At 67.4% G+C, this 14880-nt stretch overlaps 9 protein-coding genes across 9 annotated transcripts; 5 read left to right on the top strand and 4 right to left on the bottom strand.

Annotated features, from left to right (window-relative positions):
• Positions 1-64: 64 nt before the first annotated feature.
• MICPUN_52494 (hypothetical protein) lies at positions 65-1465 on the top strand (the record flags this gene model as incomplete). Its single annotated transcript, XM_002509055.1, has 1 exon — positions 65-1465. The coding sequence occupies one exon, from the start codon at positions 65-67 to the stop codon at positions 1463-1465; it is 1401 nt and encodes a 466-aa protein (XP_002509101.1).
• Positions 1466-1503: 38 nt separating this feature from the next.
• Positions 1504-2847, bottom strand: MICPUN_98139 (branched-chain amino acid aminotransferase; the record flags this gene model as incomplete). Its single annotated transcript, XM_002509307.1, has 2 exons — positions 1504-2460; positions 2548-2847. The coding sequence occupies 2 exons, from the start codon at positions 2845-2847 to the stop codon at positions 1504-1506; spliced, it is 1257 nt and encodes a 418-aa protein (XP_002509353.1).
• Positions 2848-3580: 733 nt separating this feature from the next.
• Positions 3581-4285, top strand: MICPUN_62961 (predicted protein; the record flags this gene model as incomplete). The annotated part of the gene is made up of 1 exon (XM_002509056.1): positions 3581-4285. The coding sequence occupies one exon, from the start codon at positions 3581-3583 to the stop codon at positions 4283-4285; it is 705 nt and encodes a 234-aa protein (XP_002509102.1).
• Positions 4286-4393: 108 nt separating this feature from the next.
• MICPUN_62960 (predicted protein) lies at positions 4394-4762 on the top strand (the record flags this gene model as incomplete). The annotated part of the gene is made up of 2 exons (XM_002509057.1): positions 4394-4492; positions 4604-4762. 2 exons carry the CDS (start codon positions 4394-4396, stop codon positions 4760-4762), a joined length of 258 nt encoding a protein of 85 aa, XP_002509103.1.
• Positions 4763-4965: 203 nt separating this feature from the next.
• Positions 4966-5700, bottom strand: MICPUN_70710 (predicted protein; the record flags this gene model as incomplete). Its single annotated transcript, XM_002509308.1, has 1 exon — positions 4966-5700. A coding segment is annotated over one exon (735 nt), but the record flags the coding sequence as incomplete, so codon positions are not given.
• Positions 5701-6116: 416 nt separating this feature from the next.
• On the top strand, positions 6117-10712 carry BRCA2 (predicted protein; the record flags this gene model as incomplete). The annotated part of the gene is made up of 1 exon (XM_002509058.1): positions 6117-10712. One exon carries the CDS (start codon positions 6117-6119, stop codon positions 10710-10712), a length of 4596 nt encoding a protein of 1531 aa, XP_002509104.1.
• Positions 10713-10715: 3 nt separating this feature from the next.
• MICPUN_62957 (hypothetical protein) lies at positions 10716-11706 on the bottom strand. The gene is made up of 2 exons (XM_002509309.1): positions 11436-11706; positions 10716-11260 (listed from the first exon to the last, which is right to left on the bottom strand). The coding sequence occupies exons 1-2, from the start codon at positions 11608-11610 to the stop codon at positions 10860-10862; spliced, it is 576 nt and encodes a 191-aa protein (XP_002509355.1). The 5' UTR covers positions 11611-11706; the 3' UTR covers positions 10716-10859.
• Positions 11707-11938: 232 nt separating this feature from the next.
• Positions 11939-13714, top strand: MICPUN_62956 (predicted protein; the record flags this gene model as incomplete). Its single annotated transcript, XM_002509059.1, has 1 exon — positions 11939-13714. The coding sequence occupies one exon, from the start codon at positions 11939-11941 to the stop codon at positions 13712-13714; it is 1776 nt and encodes a 591-aa protein (XP_002509105.1).
• Positions 13715-13838: 124 nt separating this feature from the next.
• MICPUN_62955 (predicted protein) lies at positions 13839-14876 on the bottom strand (the record flags this gene model as incomplete). Its single annotated transcript, XM_002509310.1, has 1 exon — positions 13839-14876. One exon carries the CDS (start codon positions 14874-14876, stop codon positions 13839-13841), a length of 1038 nt encoding a protein of 345 aa, XP_002509356.1.
• Positions 14877-14880: the final 4 nt, after the last annotated feature.

A 14880-nucleotide genomic window follows, 5' to 3' on the forward strand; every position in this document is an offset into this window, starting at 1 on the left:
GTGTACCCACCCGATACCGACCTCGATCCCGGACTAACCCATCACGACACGATCGCAGGCCCAGATGCAGCGCATGGCCGCGAACATGGGCGGCGGCGGCATGCCCTACATGCCCCCCGGAGCCGCGGAGCAGATGAAGAACATGAAGCCCGAGGATTTCGCGCGCGCGTCCGAGGAGCTCGGCAAGATGGACCCGGACACGCTGAAGGCTCAGATGAACGCTTTCAAGAACCAGAACCAAGCGCAGCGGGACTACGCCCTGCGCGGCGCGGAGCAGCTCAAGACCGACGGCAACAGGCTCGTCGGCGAGGGCAAGTACAACGAGGCGATCGAGAAGTACATGAGGGTCAAGAACAACCTCGCCGAGGATCCCTCGCCCGGCGCGAAAACCCTGCGCCAATCGTGCCAGCTGAACATGTCGCTCTGCTTCAACAAGACCAAGCGGTACAACAGCGCCATCAGCGAGTGCACCGAGGTTCTCAAGCAGGACGGTAAGGCGTTGAAGGCGTATTACCGCCGCGGGCAGGCGCACGCGGCCAAGGAGGATTGGCAGGCGGCGGTGCGGGACCTCCGGCGCGCTGTGAAGCTCGCGCCCGGGGACGAGACGGTCAAGGGCGAGCTCGACAAGGCGATCGCCGACCTGGGAAGGGCGGGTCTCGCCGACGAGACGAACGGCGAGTGCCCGGAGTTTGAGATTTCCGCGACTCCTTCGGCGACTCCGTCGATGCCGATGCCCTCCGGACCGGCGCCAGACGGGGACCAGATGGCGAGGGCGATGGAGATGATGAAGGACCCGGACGCGATGCAAAAAGCCGCGGAGATGATGGAGAACATGTCCGAAGAGGATCTGGAGGCGATGGGTCAGATGGGCGGCATGAACGGCATGCCGAAGGTTGATCCCAAGATGGCCAAGCAGGCGGCGGCTATGATGAAGAACATGGACAAGGACACCATGAAGGGGATGATGGACATGGCCGCCAAGATGAAGGCGCAGGGGATGGACCCGAGCTCCATGGCGGCCAACCCGAACGACCCGGCGATGATGGCGAAGATGGCCGAGCAGATGAAAAATCCGGAGATGCAAAGCATGATCACCGACATGATGAAGAACGTGACGCCGGAGCAGCTCAAGGAGATGGGCGCCGCGGCGGGGATGAACATGAGCGACGAGCAGGCGGCGCAGACGGCGCAAATGATGAAGAACATCTCACCCGAGACGATGCAGCGGATGATGAAAGTCGGATCCGCGCTGAACGGGGTGTTTACGCGGTTCAGGTCGACGTACCAGTGGTGCATGCGGAACAAGCTGATGGCGGGAAGCGTCGCCGCGCTCGCGCTCGCGACGTTCGTCTCGTACGTCATGCGTTGGGGATACTTCGCGAGGGCCGTCGCGCCGGATCTCGTCGCCAACGGCGGCGCCGCCGCCGACGCGGACGAGGAGGAGGTGGATATTTTTGCTCAATGACGAAGCCGAAACTAAAAGTCTTAATGATAATCAGCAGATCAGCAGCCCCTGCCTCTTCTCGCGATGGCGTCCGCCTCCTTCACGTACGCCTCCTGCAGCCTCCGCACGACGGGCCCCCGCTCGCCGGTGCCGATCTTCCGCCCGTCCACCTCGCGCACGGGCAGCACGCCCGCGAACGTCCCCGTCACGAAGCACTCATCCGCCGAGTAAACGGCGGTGAGCGTAAAGTCTTCTTCCCTGGTCTCCATCCCGAGCCCGCGGGCAATCCTCATGACGTTATCGCGCGTGATGCCGTGCAGTATGTACTTGCGCTTGCTCGTCAAGACCACCCCGTCGACGACGATGAAGAAGTGGACGCTGTTGCAGGTCGCCACGAATCCGTGCGGGTCCAACATGAGAGACTCGTCCACGCCAGCCTTGTTCGCCTGGATGCACGCCGCGATGCAGTTCAGCTTGCTGTGAGAGTTCCAAGCCGGGTCCTGAACATCCGGCGCGCCGCGTCGCACGTGCGTCGTCATGAGCCGCATGCCGTTCACCTTCGGGCCCTCCGCCGCGGCCTTGTGCTCCGCGGCGATCACGATGGTCGGTTTACCAACCGTAAACGTCGGATTCTGGTACGGCGTCGACTTGAGGCCGCGGGTGACCATCAGTCGTATGTGCACGCCCTCGTGCATCTCGTTGGCGTCCACCGTGTCGTACATCATCTTTATCAAATCCCCCAGGGTCACGTCCACGTCCATGTCGATGGCTTTGGCGCCCTGGAACAGCCGCTTGACGTGTTCCGCCGCGTACAGTAACACTCCCCCGTGCAGTCGAACGCCCTCCCAGACGCCGTCGCCCAGCACGAAGCCGCTGTCAAAGACGGACACCTTGGCGTCGACGCGCGGGATCAGCGAGAACGCGCCGGTCACGCCGTCGCGCATGCCGATGAGAACGGACGCGTTGCGAGGGTCCGGCGCGTACGCGTGCGTTCCCGACGCGGGACCCCCCTCGACCTCGACGGATGGTGCAGTCGAAGTCTTTCCAATCGTCGAAGTCTTTCCAGTCGTCGTCGCCCCGTCGCTCGTCCGCTCGTCCACCACCCGCGGTTTCAGCGCGTGGCTCCTCAGGAACTGGTAGTACGGCATGCACTCGTTCACCAGCGCCGATAACTCCGCGCTCAGGGGCGGAGACGGCGGTTTATCCCGGCGGGGCGGCTCGAATCGCGTGCTCTCGTGGGTGGTTTTGTACCACCAGGGCGCCCAGCATCCGTCAATTTCGGGTCTCGCGCCCGCTTCCCACCTGAGCATCTCGGGCTTGAACTCGATCCCGATGGCTTCGCATAGCGCCCTCAACGTACCCTCGGGGTTTTCGCGCAGGTCTTCGGAGAGGACCACGGGCATGGTGGCGGATTTGTCACCGCGGTGCTGAGCGTGTAACATGAAGATTTGCACCTGCGCCGGCAGGCACGTCTCCTCCAGCGTCGGCGGGATCACGGCGTTGAACGATCGCACGAGGTCCTCCGGATGTCTAACCAGGATGAAGTTATGAGTTTCAGTCAGAATATTCGCCAACGAGAAGTAATTTTCCGTGTCGTTCAGCATGTACGGCGTCTTCGGGTCACGGCACTCGACGACTGCGTGCTTTGCCATGTGCTTCAAGAAGACAATCTTCGTCCGTTCAAGAACCCGTTTGAAGCCCAGCAAGTTACGCCACGTTGCAAACGCGCTTATTCCCTCTTTGACTACCAGATTATGATACGGACGATCCTGGCCCCGATGATTCGGATGCCTGTTGGTGAGGTAGTGCCCGTAGAAGGGCTCGTCTAAGCATTCGACGTCGCCCCGATTGTGAAACGAGTACATGAGCGAGGTGCTCAGGCTCCGGGGACCCGACCAACAGTTGATGACTGGATAATACCCGTAGTTCGGAGGCTTCTCCTTGGTCTCCTCGACCGCCTCGACCGCCTTGCGTTTCTTCATGGGCATGCTTCCCTCCCGACCCCGCGCGGGGCGTTCTGGCGGGGGAATTTGTTATTCTCCTCCGAGACCTGTGATGACACCGCGTGCCGAGTTCCCGAAACCGCTTCCCCCACCGACGGCCACACCCCGTCGCGCCGCGTTACGCACCCCGGAGATGTCCGCGACGACCGCCTTCGGCTTCGCCGCGTCGCCCTTCCTCGCGGCCGCGCCCGCGTCGCCGCCGCGGATCACCCCCCGCGCGCGATTCGCTTCTGCACCCCGCGCTCCCGCCGCCGTCCTCGCCAACGATGGCTCCTCCGCGATGGCCGATGACGCTACAGCTGTGCTCTACTACTGCTCTCGCGCGCCCGCACCCGCGCAGCTCCGCCCCGACGCGAGCTCGCTGCTCCCGCGTGACTACCACCGCGGTCCGCAGCGCATCGCGGACGTGGGAAGGTACTGGGCGATGCCCAACCTCCGGCCGCTGAAGGAGACGGACGAGGGTAAGATCAACGCGATGAAGGTGGCGTCGGTGCTCATCTTGGGCGCGGTGCTGGGCGCGTTGATCCAGTCCAACGTCCAGGCCTCGCGCGACGCCGCGCCCGCGGCCGGCGCGGACGTCGACGTCGACACCGAAAAAGGCTACGGGTACGGCTACGGGTACGGGTACGGCTACGGCTACGGGTACGGGTACGGCCACGGGTACGGCGATGAGCTCGAGATCACCACGAAGCGATCGGCGCCCGAGGTGGAGTGGCGCGACGCGGAGACGACGCGACCGACGCCGAAGAAGCTGAGCGAGAGCGATAACGTGCTGATCAGGTTGCTCGCGAAGGTCGGCATTGGGCTCAAAGGCGTCTGGGACATGCTCCCGGGATGACGCAGGCGGCGTAGCGTAGCACTAGCGTCTTCTTTTCCCGTGAACCACGAGAGCCACTGAAAAAAACCCATTGATAGTCTGCGCGACACGTGAGATGCACGGGGGAGGATGCTGGCCATCACCCTCTTCTGGATCGTCGCGTTCGGCGTGATGATCTACTTCATGATCAAGGAGTGGAAGGGCCTGAGCCGCGCCACCAGGGCAAAGGTGAGCCCGAGCACAGCCGCGTCGACCCGCTCGACGATCTGCGCCCGAGACGATCCGATGTCAACACCGCCCCGCTCCCCTGACCGCCCCACCCGATCCCTCCCTCCGCAGAATCTGAAGCTCAGGACGGTCATCATACCCGGAAGAGGCACCGTTCAGGTCGTGGCCAAGCCGGCGCCGCCGGGAGACCCGGAGTACGTGCCCCCGACGGTGAGCCAGGGACCGCGCCGAAAGAGGATGGTTGACGGCGAGTTGGAGCTCCCAAGGTGAAATAGCCAGCCGCTATAGAGTAGACACCGCGCGCGAGCGATACGATAACACTTAGCACTATCGCGCGTCCGTTGAAACAGATGAAAGACTGCGATATCCTCGAGCCCCGCGTCTCCAGCTCGCCTCTCCCTCCCGCGAGAGCCGCTCACTTCTCCTCCTTCTCCGAAGTGTTACTCCTTCTTCCCCTCCGCCGCCGCCTTTGCCGCCGCCTTCGTCATCCCCACCAGCACCTCCTTCACAGCCTTGCGATCCCGCGCGGGCTCCGTGAACGGCAGCCTGATCTTGAAGCTCTCCCCGCCCCTCGTCACCTTCATGTTCATCCCGATCGCGTCCAAGCTCGCGATGGCCGCGTCCTCGACGGTGAGGCCGACGTAATGGCCCACCATGGCGACGAGCGAGTCGACGTGATCCGCGTTCATGTGCGACGCGATGGGCGCGCTGAACCCCGCGACCGGGTCCGGCGCTCCCGCGGCGTACTCCTCACCGCTCACCCCGCCCGCGCGCGCGAACCCGCCGACGAGCCTCGCGCCCAGTATCCCGTCCATGCGGTGCCACGAGAAATCGCCGAAGTCGACCCAGAAGGCGTCTGGATGCTTGGCGAGGTACGTTTCCCTGGCGGCCTTTTGGTCGTCGGCGTCGGTGATCGGGGCGACGGTTCCGGTGATGGTGACGCGCGCGTCCGCGGCGCCGGTGAACCCGGGCGCGGTGACGGTGAGCGAGCACTTGCCGTTCGCCTTGAGGTCGCCGGTGTGTCCGCTCATGGACGAGAGCGCGAAGATGGGTCGCCCGTCGTCGTCCGAGGCGAAGCCGACGATGGATCCCGTGGGGTACTCGCCGCCGTGCTCCCTGGCAAAGGTGGAGATGACGCCGTACCTGCCGAGGTCGACGAGCGTGCGGCACTCGTCCGCGAACGAGAGCTTCGCCGCGGTGGACTGGTGCTCCCTGAAGGCGACGATCTCGGGGTCGAGGTTCTCCATGGACACCGCGCTGTCCGCCTTGACCTCGTGCGCGCGGACGACGAGGAGGGATCTGCCGCCGGCGCGCGCGGTGGATCGGGCGGCGCGGGCGGCGTGGGATGCGCGCGCGCGGAGCGCGAGGGTCGGGGCGATGAGCCTTGAGGCGAGCGACATCGAAGACGCGCGCGGAAGAATGGAAGCGCGTGACGTGTCCATCGATGGCGTCCATCATCTCCTGACAGCTGTGAGCGCCCCGCACGGATTTTCAAACTCGAGAGCGCCAGGGGACCGGAGGGCCGGCGAGGGCGCCGAGAGCGCGCGGGTCAGGGTCTTCTTCCGCGCGGCGATGGCCGGAGTCTGAACAAGGCGATACGTGAGAGCCGAGGTTTGGGGTCGACATGTCGCCGACGACGCGGAGCGCGCGCGCATCGGGTGGCGCGGCCCTCATCAGGGAGGGCACCCCGATCTCCGCGGGGCACGACGTGACCGTGGCGCCGCGGCCCGACGGATCTTGGGTCGTCCAGCCCAACGAGGGGCGGTCCGCCGCGAGTCATCCACCGCGCGTGGGTCCGCCGAAGGACGCCGACGGGCTCTTCCTTCCCCTCGTCGACGCCCTGAACCACGGGCCCGGGAACGAATGCGTCTCGCACGACCCAGCCTTCGCCGCGTGGAGGGACAACCTGAGGGTGCGCGCCGCGGCGGTGTATCGCGCGGCGCCGCGCGTCGACGACACCGCCGACCGCGACGTCGAGAAGACCGCCGCCGCGCGCCGCCGCGGGTCATCGGCGCCGATGCACGATCCCTCCAGATCCCGAGACGACGAAAACCGAGATCCGGCGTCACGCGTCATCGGCTCGATGGACGTCGACGACGTCGGACCCGACCCGCGCCGCGAGCCGACGTATAACTCGAGCGACGACGCGCCCCGTCCACCAGACATCTACGCCGTCCAAACCGAGGACGAGGACGGCCCGGACGCGGTCGAGACGGGGGCGATGGGTCGCACGCCCTCGGCGGGCCCCGCGGCGGGCCCTTCGATTCCTTCGACAAATTCAGCGGACCCGAGCCGTACTCCCGCGACGACGCTCATTAAGACGGCGGTGGGATCCATCCCGGCGCCTCCCACGGCGCCTCCATCCGCCGTCACGAACGACGGGGGCGACGCGTGGGGATGGGGCGGGCGCTTCGATCGAACCGCCGCCAAGACGCCGCGATGCACGGCGCCGCTGTCGCTCACCGACGACGCCGCCTTTTCGCCTTGGGTCGAGAGCGACGGCGGGACGGGTTTAGGGTTAGGGTTTGCGGCGGGTGCGGCGAACCACGGACCGCCCCGGGGGTTCACGCTCGACGTTAACGACGCGGAGGAGGACGCCAACTACTTTCAGAACATGGCCAAGGCGGCTAAGCGAACGGGGGGGCTTCACGCGCCTTCGCCCGGGATGTTTTTGCCGCGGGGGACGCCCGTCATCGACGGTCGGGGATTCACGTACCCGAGCCCGGCGGCGACGGACAGGACCCCGGCGGCGGCGGCGGCGGCGGCGGCACTGGGAGGGTCACGCGCGTACACTCCCGCGGCGTTGGACAAGACCCCTGGATGCCTGGAGGGGGTACACTCCCTCCACGCGTACACTCCCGCGCCGCGGCGGTACATCCAGCTGGAGAGCGAGGTGCAGGCGCCGGTGTCGTCGCGCGGCGCCAGGCCGCGGATCGCCGCCGCGTCGAGGCTCGCGGCGGAGAGCGGGAATTTGCCGGGCCCCGCGACGGAACCCGAGCCGCTCGACTGGCTGTCCCCAGCGACGAGGCCCTCAGAGAAGCCGCTAAACGAGCAGTCGTCGGAGAAGACGGACAAGCCGCCCCGAAAGACGGAGAAAACGGAGGGGCCCTCGGGCGACGACGCCGCGGACGAGGTCGGTGGGTTCGCGTTCGACGCGGGTTTCGACGGCGGCGGCGGCGGCGCGAGCGAATCCCCGGGTTTTGGGGGTTTCCGATTCGCCGAGGAAACCGCGCCGACGCCTTCGCCGGCGGCTGGAATCTTCCAGATGGCTTCCGGGAAAAACGTCACGCCCATCTCCGCCGACGCCATGCGCCGCGCGCGCGGTATGTTCCGAGACGACACCGCGGAGTTTCGATTCGGTAACGGTCGGGTAACGGTCGGCGGGAACGGTGGGGGTGGCATTTTCCAGACGGCTTCTGGAAAGGACGTCGCCGTCTCCGCCGACGCCATGCGCCGGGCGAGGATCGCGTTGGGCGGCGAGGTCGACGGCGCTCCGGGCGGCGAGACGATACACGCGACGGGCCTCATCACCCCCGGCGTCACCGCGAGCGACGGGTTCAAGTTCCAGACGGCGTCCGGGAAGACGGTCACGCCGTCCGTGGCGGCGATGAGGCGCGGCGAGCGCGTCCTCGGAGAGCGGGGCTCGGGACCCGAGGATACCGCTCGGAAAAAGGCGCGGACGACCGCGGACACGGCGGAGACGGCGGACGCGACTCCCGCTCCTCCCACGTCGACGGGTCAATCAGGGCTGTTCCGCACGGGGACCGGTCGGGCGGTGGCGGTGTCCGACGACGCGGTGCGGCGCGCGAGGTCGATCCTCGAGGTCGAACCCGCCGCGCCATCCGCTCCCGCCGTCGCTCCCGCCGCTCCCGCCGCTCCCGCCGCCGCTCCCGCTCCCGGTGGGTTCAAGCCACCCGCGCGGACGAAGCAGTTCAACCCGCCGATCCGACCGGGCACGCGCGCGGTCGCATCGACGACGTCGCGGTTGGGCCGGGTCGGCGGGACCGGGGGGACCACCGGGGGGACCGGGGCGGGCGCCGCGCCGTCGGTGCACGACCTGTTCGCCTCGCGTCCGGACCGAGAGCGGCTCGGGTCGTTCTTCGACTACCTCAAGCCCGGCGAGCGACCCGGGTTACCCAGCGTCGTCCTCGACCCGCAGGTTCGGGCGATGAGCGCCGACACCGCCGTGGGGTACCGCGTGAGGGACGAGGCGAACGACATCGTGCTCGACTCGAGCGACATCCGTTCAAAAATGATCTCGGAGCACGGATGTTTGGATCGACTTTTAGAACCGGAGTGGTGCGCCAACGCGTACAGGTGGACGGTGTGGACGCAGTCGTGCGTCGCCCGCGCCTTTCCCGACGCCGCCGACGCCGTGAAAGCGCCGGCGGTGATCCATCGGATGCTGTACAGGTACGAGCGCGAGATCTTGAGGGCGCAGCGGCCGTGGGTTCGACGGGTGTTGGAGCGGGATACCCCGGCGGCTGCGCCGGCGGTGCTGTGCGTCGCCGCGATCAGGCGATTCGGCACTGGCGGCCGCGACGGGCACCCCGCGCGTCTCGAGCTCACCGACGGCTGGTACGGCGTCGACGCCGTGCTCGACGCCGGTCTCTCTTCGCTCCTTCGCGCGGGCCACCCGGGGTTGCGCGTCGGCGCCAAGGTGCTGGTGCAGGGCGCCGAACTTCGCCCGCACAACTCTGAGCCCGTCCCGCCCCTGTCAAAAAACGCGAAAGACGTCCACCTGGCGTTACACTTCAACGGCGTGAAACCCGCGAGGTGGGACGCGACACTCGGGTCTTTGAAAAAACGAGTCGCCGTTCCGCTGCGAACGCTGAGGCCCGACGGCGGCGCGTGCGCGTCCGCGGTGGTGTACGTGGAGCGGGTGTACCCGAGCGTATGGATCGAAACGGACAAGGCGAGCGGCAAACGGACGCACCGCGGGGACCGCGCCGAGGCGCTCGCGAGGGATCGATGGGAACGGGCGCGGGACGCGGAGGTTGAAAGAATCCGCGAGGAGGGAACGGGCGGCGGGACGGCCGGCGCCGGTGGGCGCGGCGGGGGCCCCGTGGGAGGGCCCCGAGGATTTGTCACGGAGGAGGCGGCGAGGGAGATTCTTCGCGCCAAGGGTTTCCTCGAGCGCGACGCGCGACGAGCGACGAGGCTTCGAGTCTCCGGCGTTCGAAAACTCGCGCCGGGTCCCCGCGGGTCCGGGTCCGTACCGGGTCCCACCGGCGCGGCGCTGCTCACCGCCTACGACCTCCCCGACGATTTGATCGCGACGATGACGGAGGGTTCCGTCTTTTGCGTCAACGACTTGCAATGCGCGCGATCGTTCCTTGATCCCGCCGGCGGCTTGGAGCTATCCACGACCCGTAGCACGCGATGGATCCCTCTCACCCGTTCATCGCTCGCCAAGGCGCGCCTCGCGCCGACGCCGACGCCGCGGCGTCTGGTGGATTGCGGCCAGCTGGGCGGACCCACGGTGCCGCCGGGTGCCGAGTTTGACGCCGTCGCGTACCTGATCCACGCGAGCGCGCCGACGCCGGCGAATGCCCCCAAGTCGCAGTGGGCGTTTCTCGCGACGGCGTCGAGCGGCGTCGACTTGCTCGCCGTGGAGATTGACGCGCGGACCCCGGAGATGTTCGTGTCCGCGGACGATTGGGGCGCGGGGCGGGGCTGGTCGTCCGCGATGGGAGGGACGATGGGTTTAGGGTTAAACCCTATCACCCCCCCGCCCGGCCCGCCGCTCGCGCTGCGAAACCTCACCTACGTCGCGCACGACGTCGCCAACGGGCTCAAGGTGGCGAGGGCCACCGAGCTCACCGCCGTGACCCCCCTCGCTCAAGGCGCTCAAGGGGCTCAAGGGGCTCAAGGGGCTCAAGGCGCCGCGCGTGAGGCGCTCGAGGCTTGGATCCGACGCGTCGACGCGAGGGCTCTCGTCGATCGCGTCATTCGATTGACGGGTTCGGGCGCGAGCGGGGAAGGCTCGCCCCCGTGCCCGGCTCCTCCTCCCCCGGTTGGTTCGAGGGGCGATCGCGTGTCCGTCGGGGCGGCGGATGGGGCGTTCGGATTGGACGGGTGGTCGCTCAGCCAGGCGCGCGCGGCGGAGGATGCGGCGATGGCGACGCTCGCGAGGAAGAGGGAGGAAGCCGAGGCTGCGCGTAGGGAGGAAGCCGAGGCTCTGCGAGCGGCCGGGCTCGACGACGACGACGACGACTGAGAGACGCCACGACGACGGTATTATACACGAACGACCGACTTTTATACACGCGAGACCACAGCACGGCACGGCGCGCGCTGTGAATAGCTACTCATGGGCGTCGCTCTCTCTCCGTCATTCCTCCTCCCAAAATTCGCGCAGATAAAGTCACACCTTGCACCCGGATTTTTTCGCCAGGTCCTCGACGACGCGAAGGGTCTTCTCGCACGCCGCGATCTCGGCGTTGGTCTCCCTCGGCAGCGGCACCTCGACGAGCACCTCGCTCTTCGTCTCGTTGAGCCGCACCCTCACGCCGTCGCAGCACATGTAGAACATCCCCTGCGACTCCCGCCTGATGCGGCATCCCTGCTCGTTGGGCACGTAGAGCTCATCCTGCACAGCCTCCAGCAGCTCGTGCCCCTTGGCCTTGTTCCTGCAGCGGAACTTGCGCCAGACGGTGTCGGATTCGTCGTAGCCGTTCTCGTGGCCCACCTGCCACTTGTCGTGCTTGGCGGCGAGCATGCCGCGGAGGGTGGTTTCCGGCGGGGCGTTGGGGTTCGCGTCGTCGCCTGTCGTCGAGATCGCGCGGCCGGCCGGGGGAAATTGTTAGTTGAGGTGTTGTTCGGCGCGAACTCCGGGACTGTTGGCGCGAGATATGGGATCGCCACGAGATCGATGCGGGGCTCGATGTGGGGGGCGCCCAACCGCGGGGCTCGGACGAAAGGGTTGGGATGACGCACGCACCCCATCGGTGGAACGGGTTGGGAATGAGGTTCGGGACGAACGCCATGGTCCTCGGCGCCACCCGCCCGTGTCGAGCGCCGACCGCGACGCGCCGCGCGTGACTCAGCCTCTGTCCGTGCATCAGGTTTCCGTTGCGGACCCCGATCGTGGGCGCGCTCGCGACCGCGGTGGACATCTCGAGTGTTCTCTCCCTCTCTCGTTTGCGTCTGTTAGACTCGATGGAGTCTCGCCGTCGTCGGCGGGGCGGCGTTCGCGCGTGCTCGAGGTTCCGCGAGTGCAGATATGGCCGCGTCTCTGAAGAGACGCGTCGAGGTGGAAAGAAAAAAGGGAAAAAAACTGAGTCATCACCCAAGATTTTGGCGAATCAGCTGCTTCGGGCCGGATCCTTACTGGGATACTGTGCACACTAATTGGGTGGTATTTCCGACTCTCTCGTTAAACACCCATACGAAAAAGCGTGAATTACCCCTCCGTTGTTGTTTCATTGTTTCGTGCTCGCGGCGATGGCGTGGGCTGCGCGCGGCGGGGAGCCTTCGTCCCTCCCCGCCGCCGTGGCCGACGCCGTCCTGAGTAAGTACGCGTCCCTGCCAAAGAACGGCAAGCCCCAGGCGCACGAGTACACCTCGCTCGCCGGGTTCGCCCTCACCGACGACCTCACCCCGGACGCTCCGCCGGTGGTGGTGGCGCTGGGCACCGGAACGAAATGCCTGGGCGCCGACCGGCGGTGCTCCGAAGGCCTGGCGCTCGCCGACTCGCACGCCGAGATCCTCGCGCGCAGGGCGCTCGTGCTGTACATGTACGACGAGATAGACAGGCTCGTCGCCGCGGGGCGGACGCGGGCGCTCGAGAACCCGCGCGTCTCCATCTTTCGACCCATCCAACGCGCCGAGAAGACCATCGTCGGCGGGGCGATCGCGCGGGACCGGCCACAGCCGTGGTGTTCGCTTCGTCCGGGTGTCAGGGTGCACATGTACGTGTCGCAGTCCCCGTGCGGGGACGCGTCAGTATTCAGGGCGCAAACCTCGGCGGACGCCACGAACGGGTTGACCGACAAGCCATGGGTCAACCATTCGTCAATGGGTCAACCGTGGGTCAACAAACGCGCCAAGACGGCTGCCAACCTGGGAGCCGGGAGCACGGGCGCCAAGCTGCTGACGGGCGCGCCGGGCGCCGTCACGGACGCGGAGTTCGGCGCAGGCGCACAACGACTGGGCGCGGCGAGGCTCAAGCCCGGACGCGGCGCCCAAACCTCGTGCATGAGCTGCAGCGACAAGATGTGCAAGTGGAACGCGCTGGGGCTGCAGGGCGAGTTGCTGTCGAGCGTGGTGGAGTCTCCGGTGAGGATATCGTCCGTCGTCGTCGCCGCACCCGAGGGGGGTGTCGAGGGGGGTGCCGAGGAGGGTGCCGATAAAAACGACCACGCCCCGCACGTCGCCGCGCTCCGCAGGGCGATCCACGATCGCATCGCGCGGCCGTACGGTGCCGGGTACGAGTGGTACACATCGATTTCTCGTTTCGGGAAGAGCGTCGACGGAAACCTCGTCGCGCTTCCGCCGCCCGCGGTCGCGTCGTGCCGCCCGCCGCCGCCGAACCTGAGCAGCGCGTCGGGCCTCCGCCGTGGATGGGTCGCGTGCGGCACGTCCATCAACTGGATCGCCGGCGGGGGAACGAGCGGCGGGGGGGGAACGACGGAGGTGACCCTGGGGGCGACGGGGAGGAAGGCGGGGTTTAGCAAAAAAAACGCTCGCTCTCCCAAATCCGCGTCGAGGCTGTGCGCCGCGTCGATCGCCGCGAGGTTCGTCTCGTTGGCGCCCAAGTTCGCGATCGACCTCCGTGTTGATGCGGGCCCTGGCGGCGATGGGCGGCGTCTTCGCTACGCGGACCTTAAAGTGTCGGACAGAGACGCGTGGACGGAGAGGTTGTCCGGAAGTTGTTTGGATGTTGTCGAGCGCACCGAGGCGTACCGTCGCCGCCGCGACGTGTTGATCCGCCCCCGTGACCTTTTGCGCGAGGGCGACGACGGGACGGCGCGTTGTGATTCGACCGCCGCCTCTTCGCTCGTCGCGGCATCGCGGCATCATCTCGCGCCGCCCGGGCCCGATCACCCGATGTTCGACACGCCTCTGCGCGACTGGGTGAAAAAGCGCGGAGCTCCGGGGGGATCGATGCGCGCTGACTCGCCGGGCGCGTCGTCGTTCGCGGTGCACGGTGCGACGCCCGGCGCGATCGATGCGCGCTGGTGGGAGCCCGAGGACGACGGGGACGACGGGAACGGATGAGGCGGATGAGGCGGCGCGGACGTTTCCGATGGATCCGAGCCCGAGAAGGATAGATGTTCAAATCGAAGAGCCGCTAGCTCGCCGACCGAAGGTTGGTCGGGACTCTGATGAGGTGAACGAGGCGTCATCGCCGCGTCGTCTCCCCGTCCCGCAGCAGCGCCACCGTCACGATCAGATCCCCGCCGGGCCCCGGCTCCGTCATCTCCCCGAGCGCGGTGACCTGCTTCCTGTATCCCTCGTCGCCCGCTCCCGTAACCACCACCCGCTCGCCGTCCAACGCGTCCACGCGCAGCGGCACCCTCACCGTGCTCGTCTTCTCCACCCTGCACATCCCCGAACACTTCACGCAGAGCTTGTCCAGCGCGAGGGTCCAGTGCCCCTCCTTCTCGCCCCACCCGTTACACTTGGCGCAGTTCACCGACGTCGTCGCCCTCAGCGGCAGCGTCACCCTATCAGGGACCTTCTCACCCCCCGCCGACTGCGCCTCCAACGCCTCCGTCAGCATCTCGGACGTCACCGTCATCGTGACGGCGACGTCGTTCCCCCGTAAACCCTTCGTGGCGATGCGCGACGTGATCTCCAGCCGAGCGGCTTGCGACGCCCGAAGCGCTTCTTCTTTCCGCCGTAGCTTCTCGGCATCCTCCGCCTTCTTCTTGCGCTTGGCGATGGCGTCGAGCGCCTTCTCCGCGGCGGCGTACGCCCTCGCGGCCTCGAGGACCGCGGCGGGGTCCTTCACCTCTCCCGCGTCCTCCGCCTCTCGCAGCGCGGCGAGCTCCCTGCTCCATCGGAGCTCCTCGAGGGCGAGCGAACCGGCGGGTACGTTCAGCAAGACCGCGTCCAGCTGCGCGCGCCGCGCGTCGTCGGTGAGCACGTCCGCCGCCTTGGCGAGGGCATCGAAGGCCTTCGCGGATCCTCCCGGCGTGTCGGGGTGCGCGCGCTTCGCGGCGGCGCGGAACGCGTCGCGGACCGCGCGCTTGGACGCGGTGACGTCGACGCCGAGGATCTCGTACGGGTTCTCATCCTTCGCGGCGAGCTCGGCGTCGTTCGCGGACGGCGACGCGGACGCGACGACGACGCGACCGCGGCGGCGGGTCGGGGTTGGGACGGGGTTGAGCTTAAACCCCGGGGGCGCGAGGCGCGCGACGGCGAGCGGCGCGGACATGCAC

Source organism: Micromonas commoda, chromosome 12 (genome assembly GCF_000090985.2).
Source record: "Micromonas commoda chromosome 12, complete sequence".
NCBI lineage: Eukaryota > Viridiplantae > Chlorophyta > Mamiellophyceae > Mamiellales > Mamiellaceae > Micromonas > Micromonas commoda.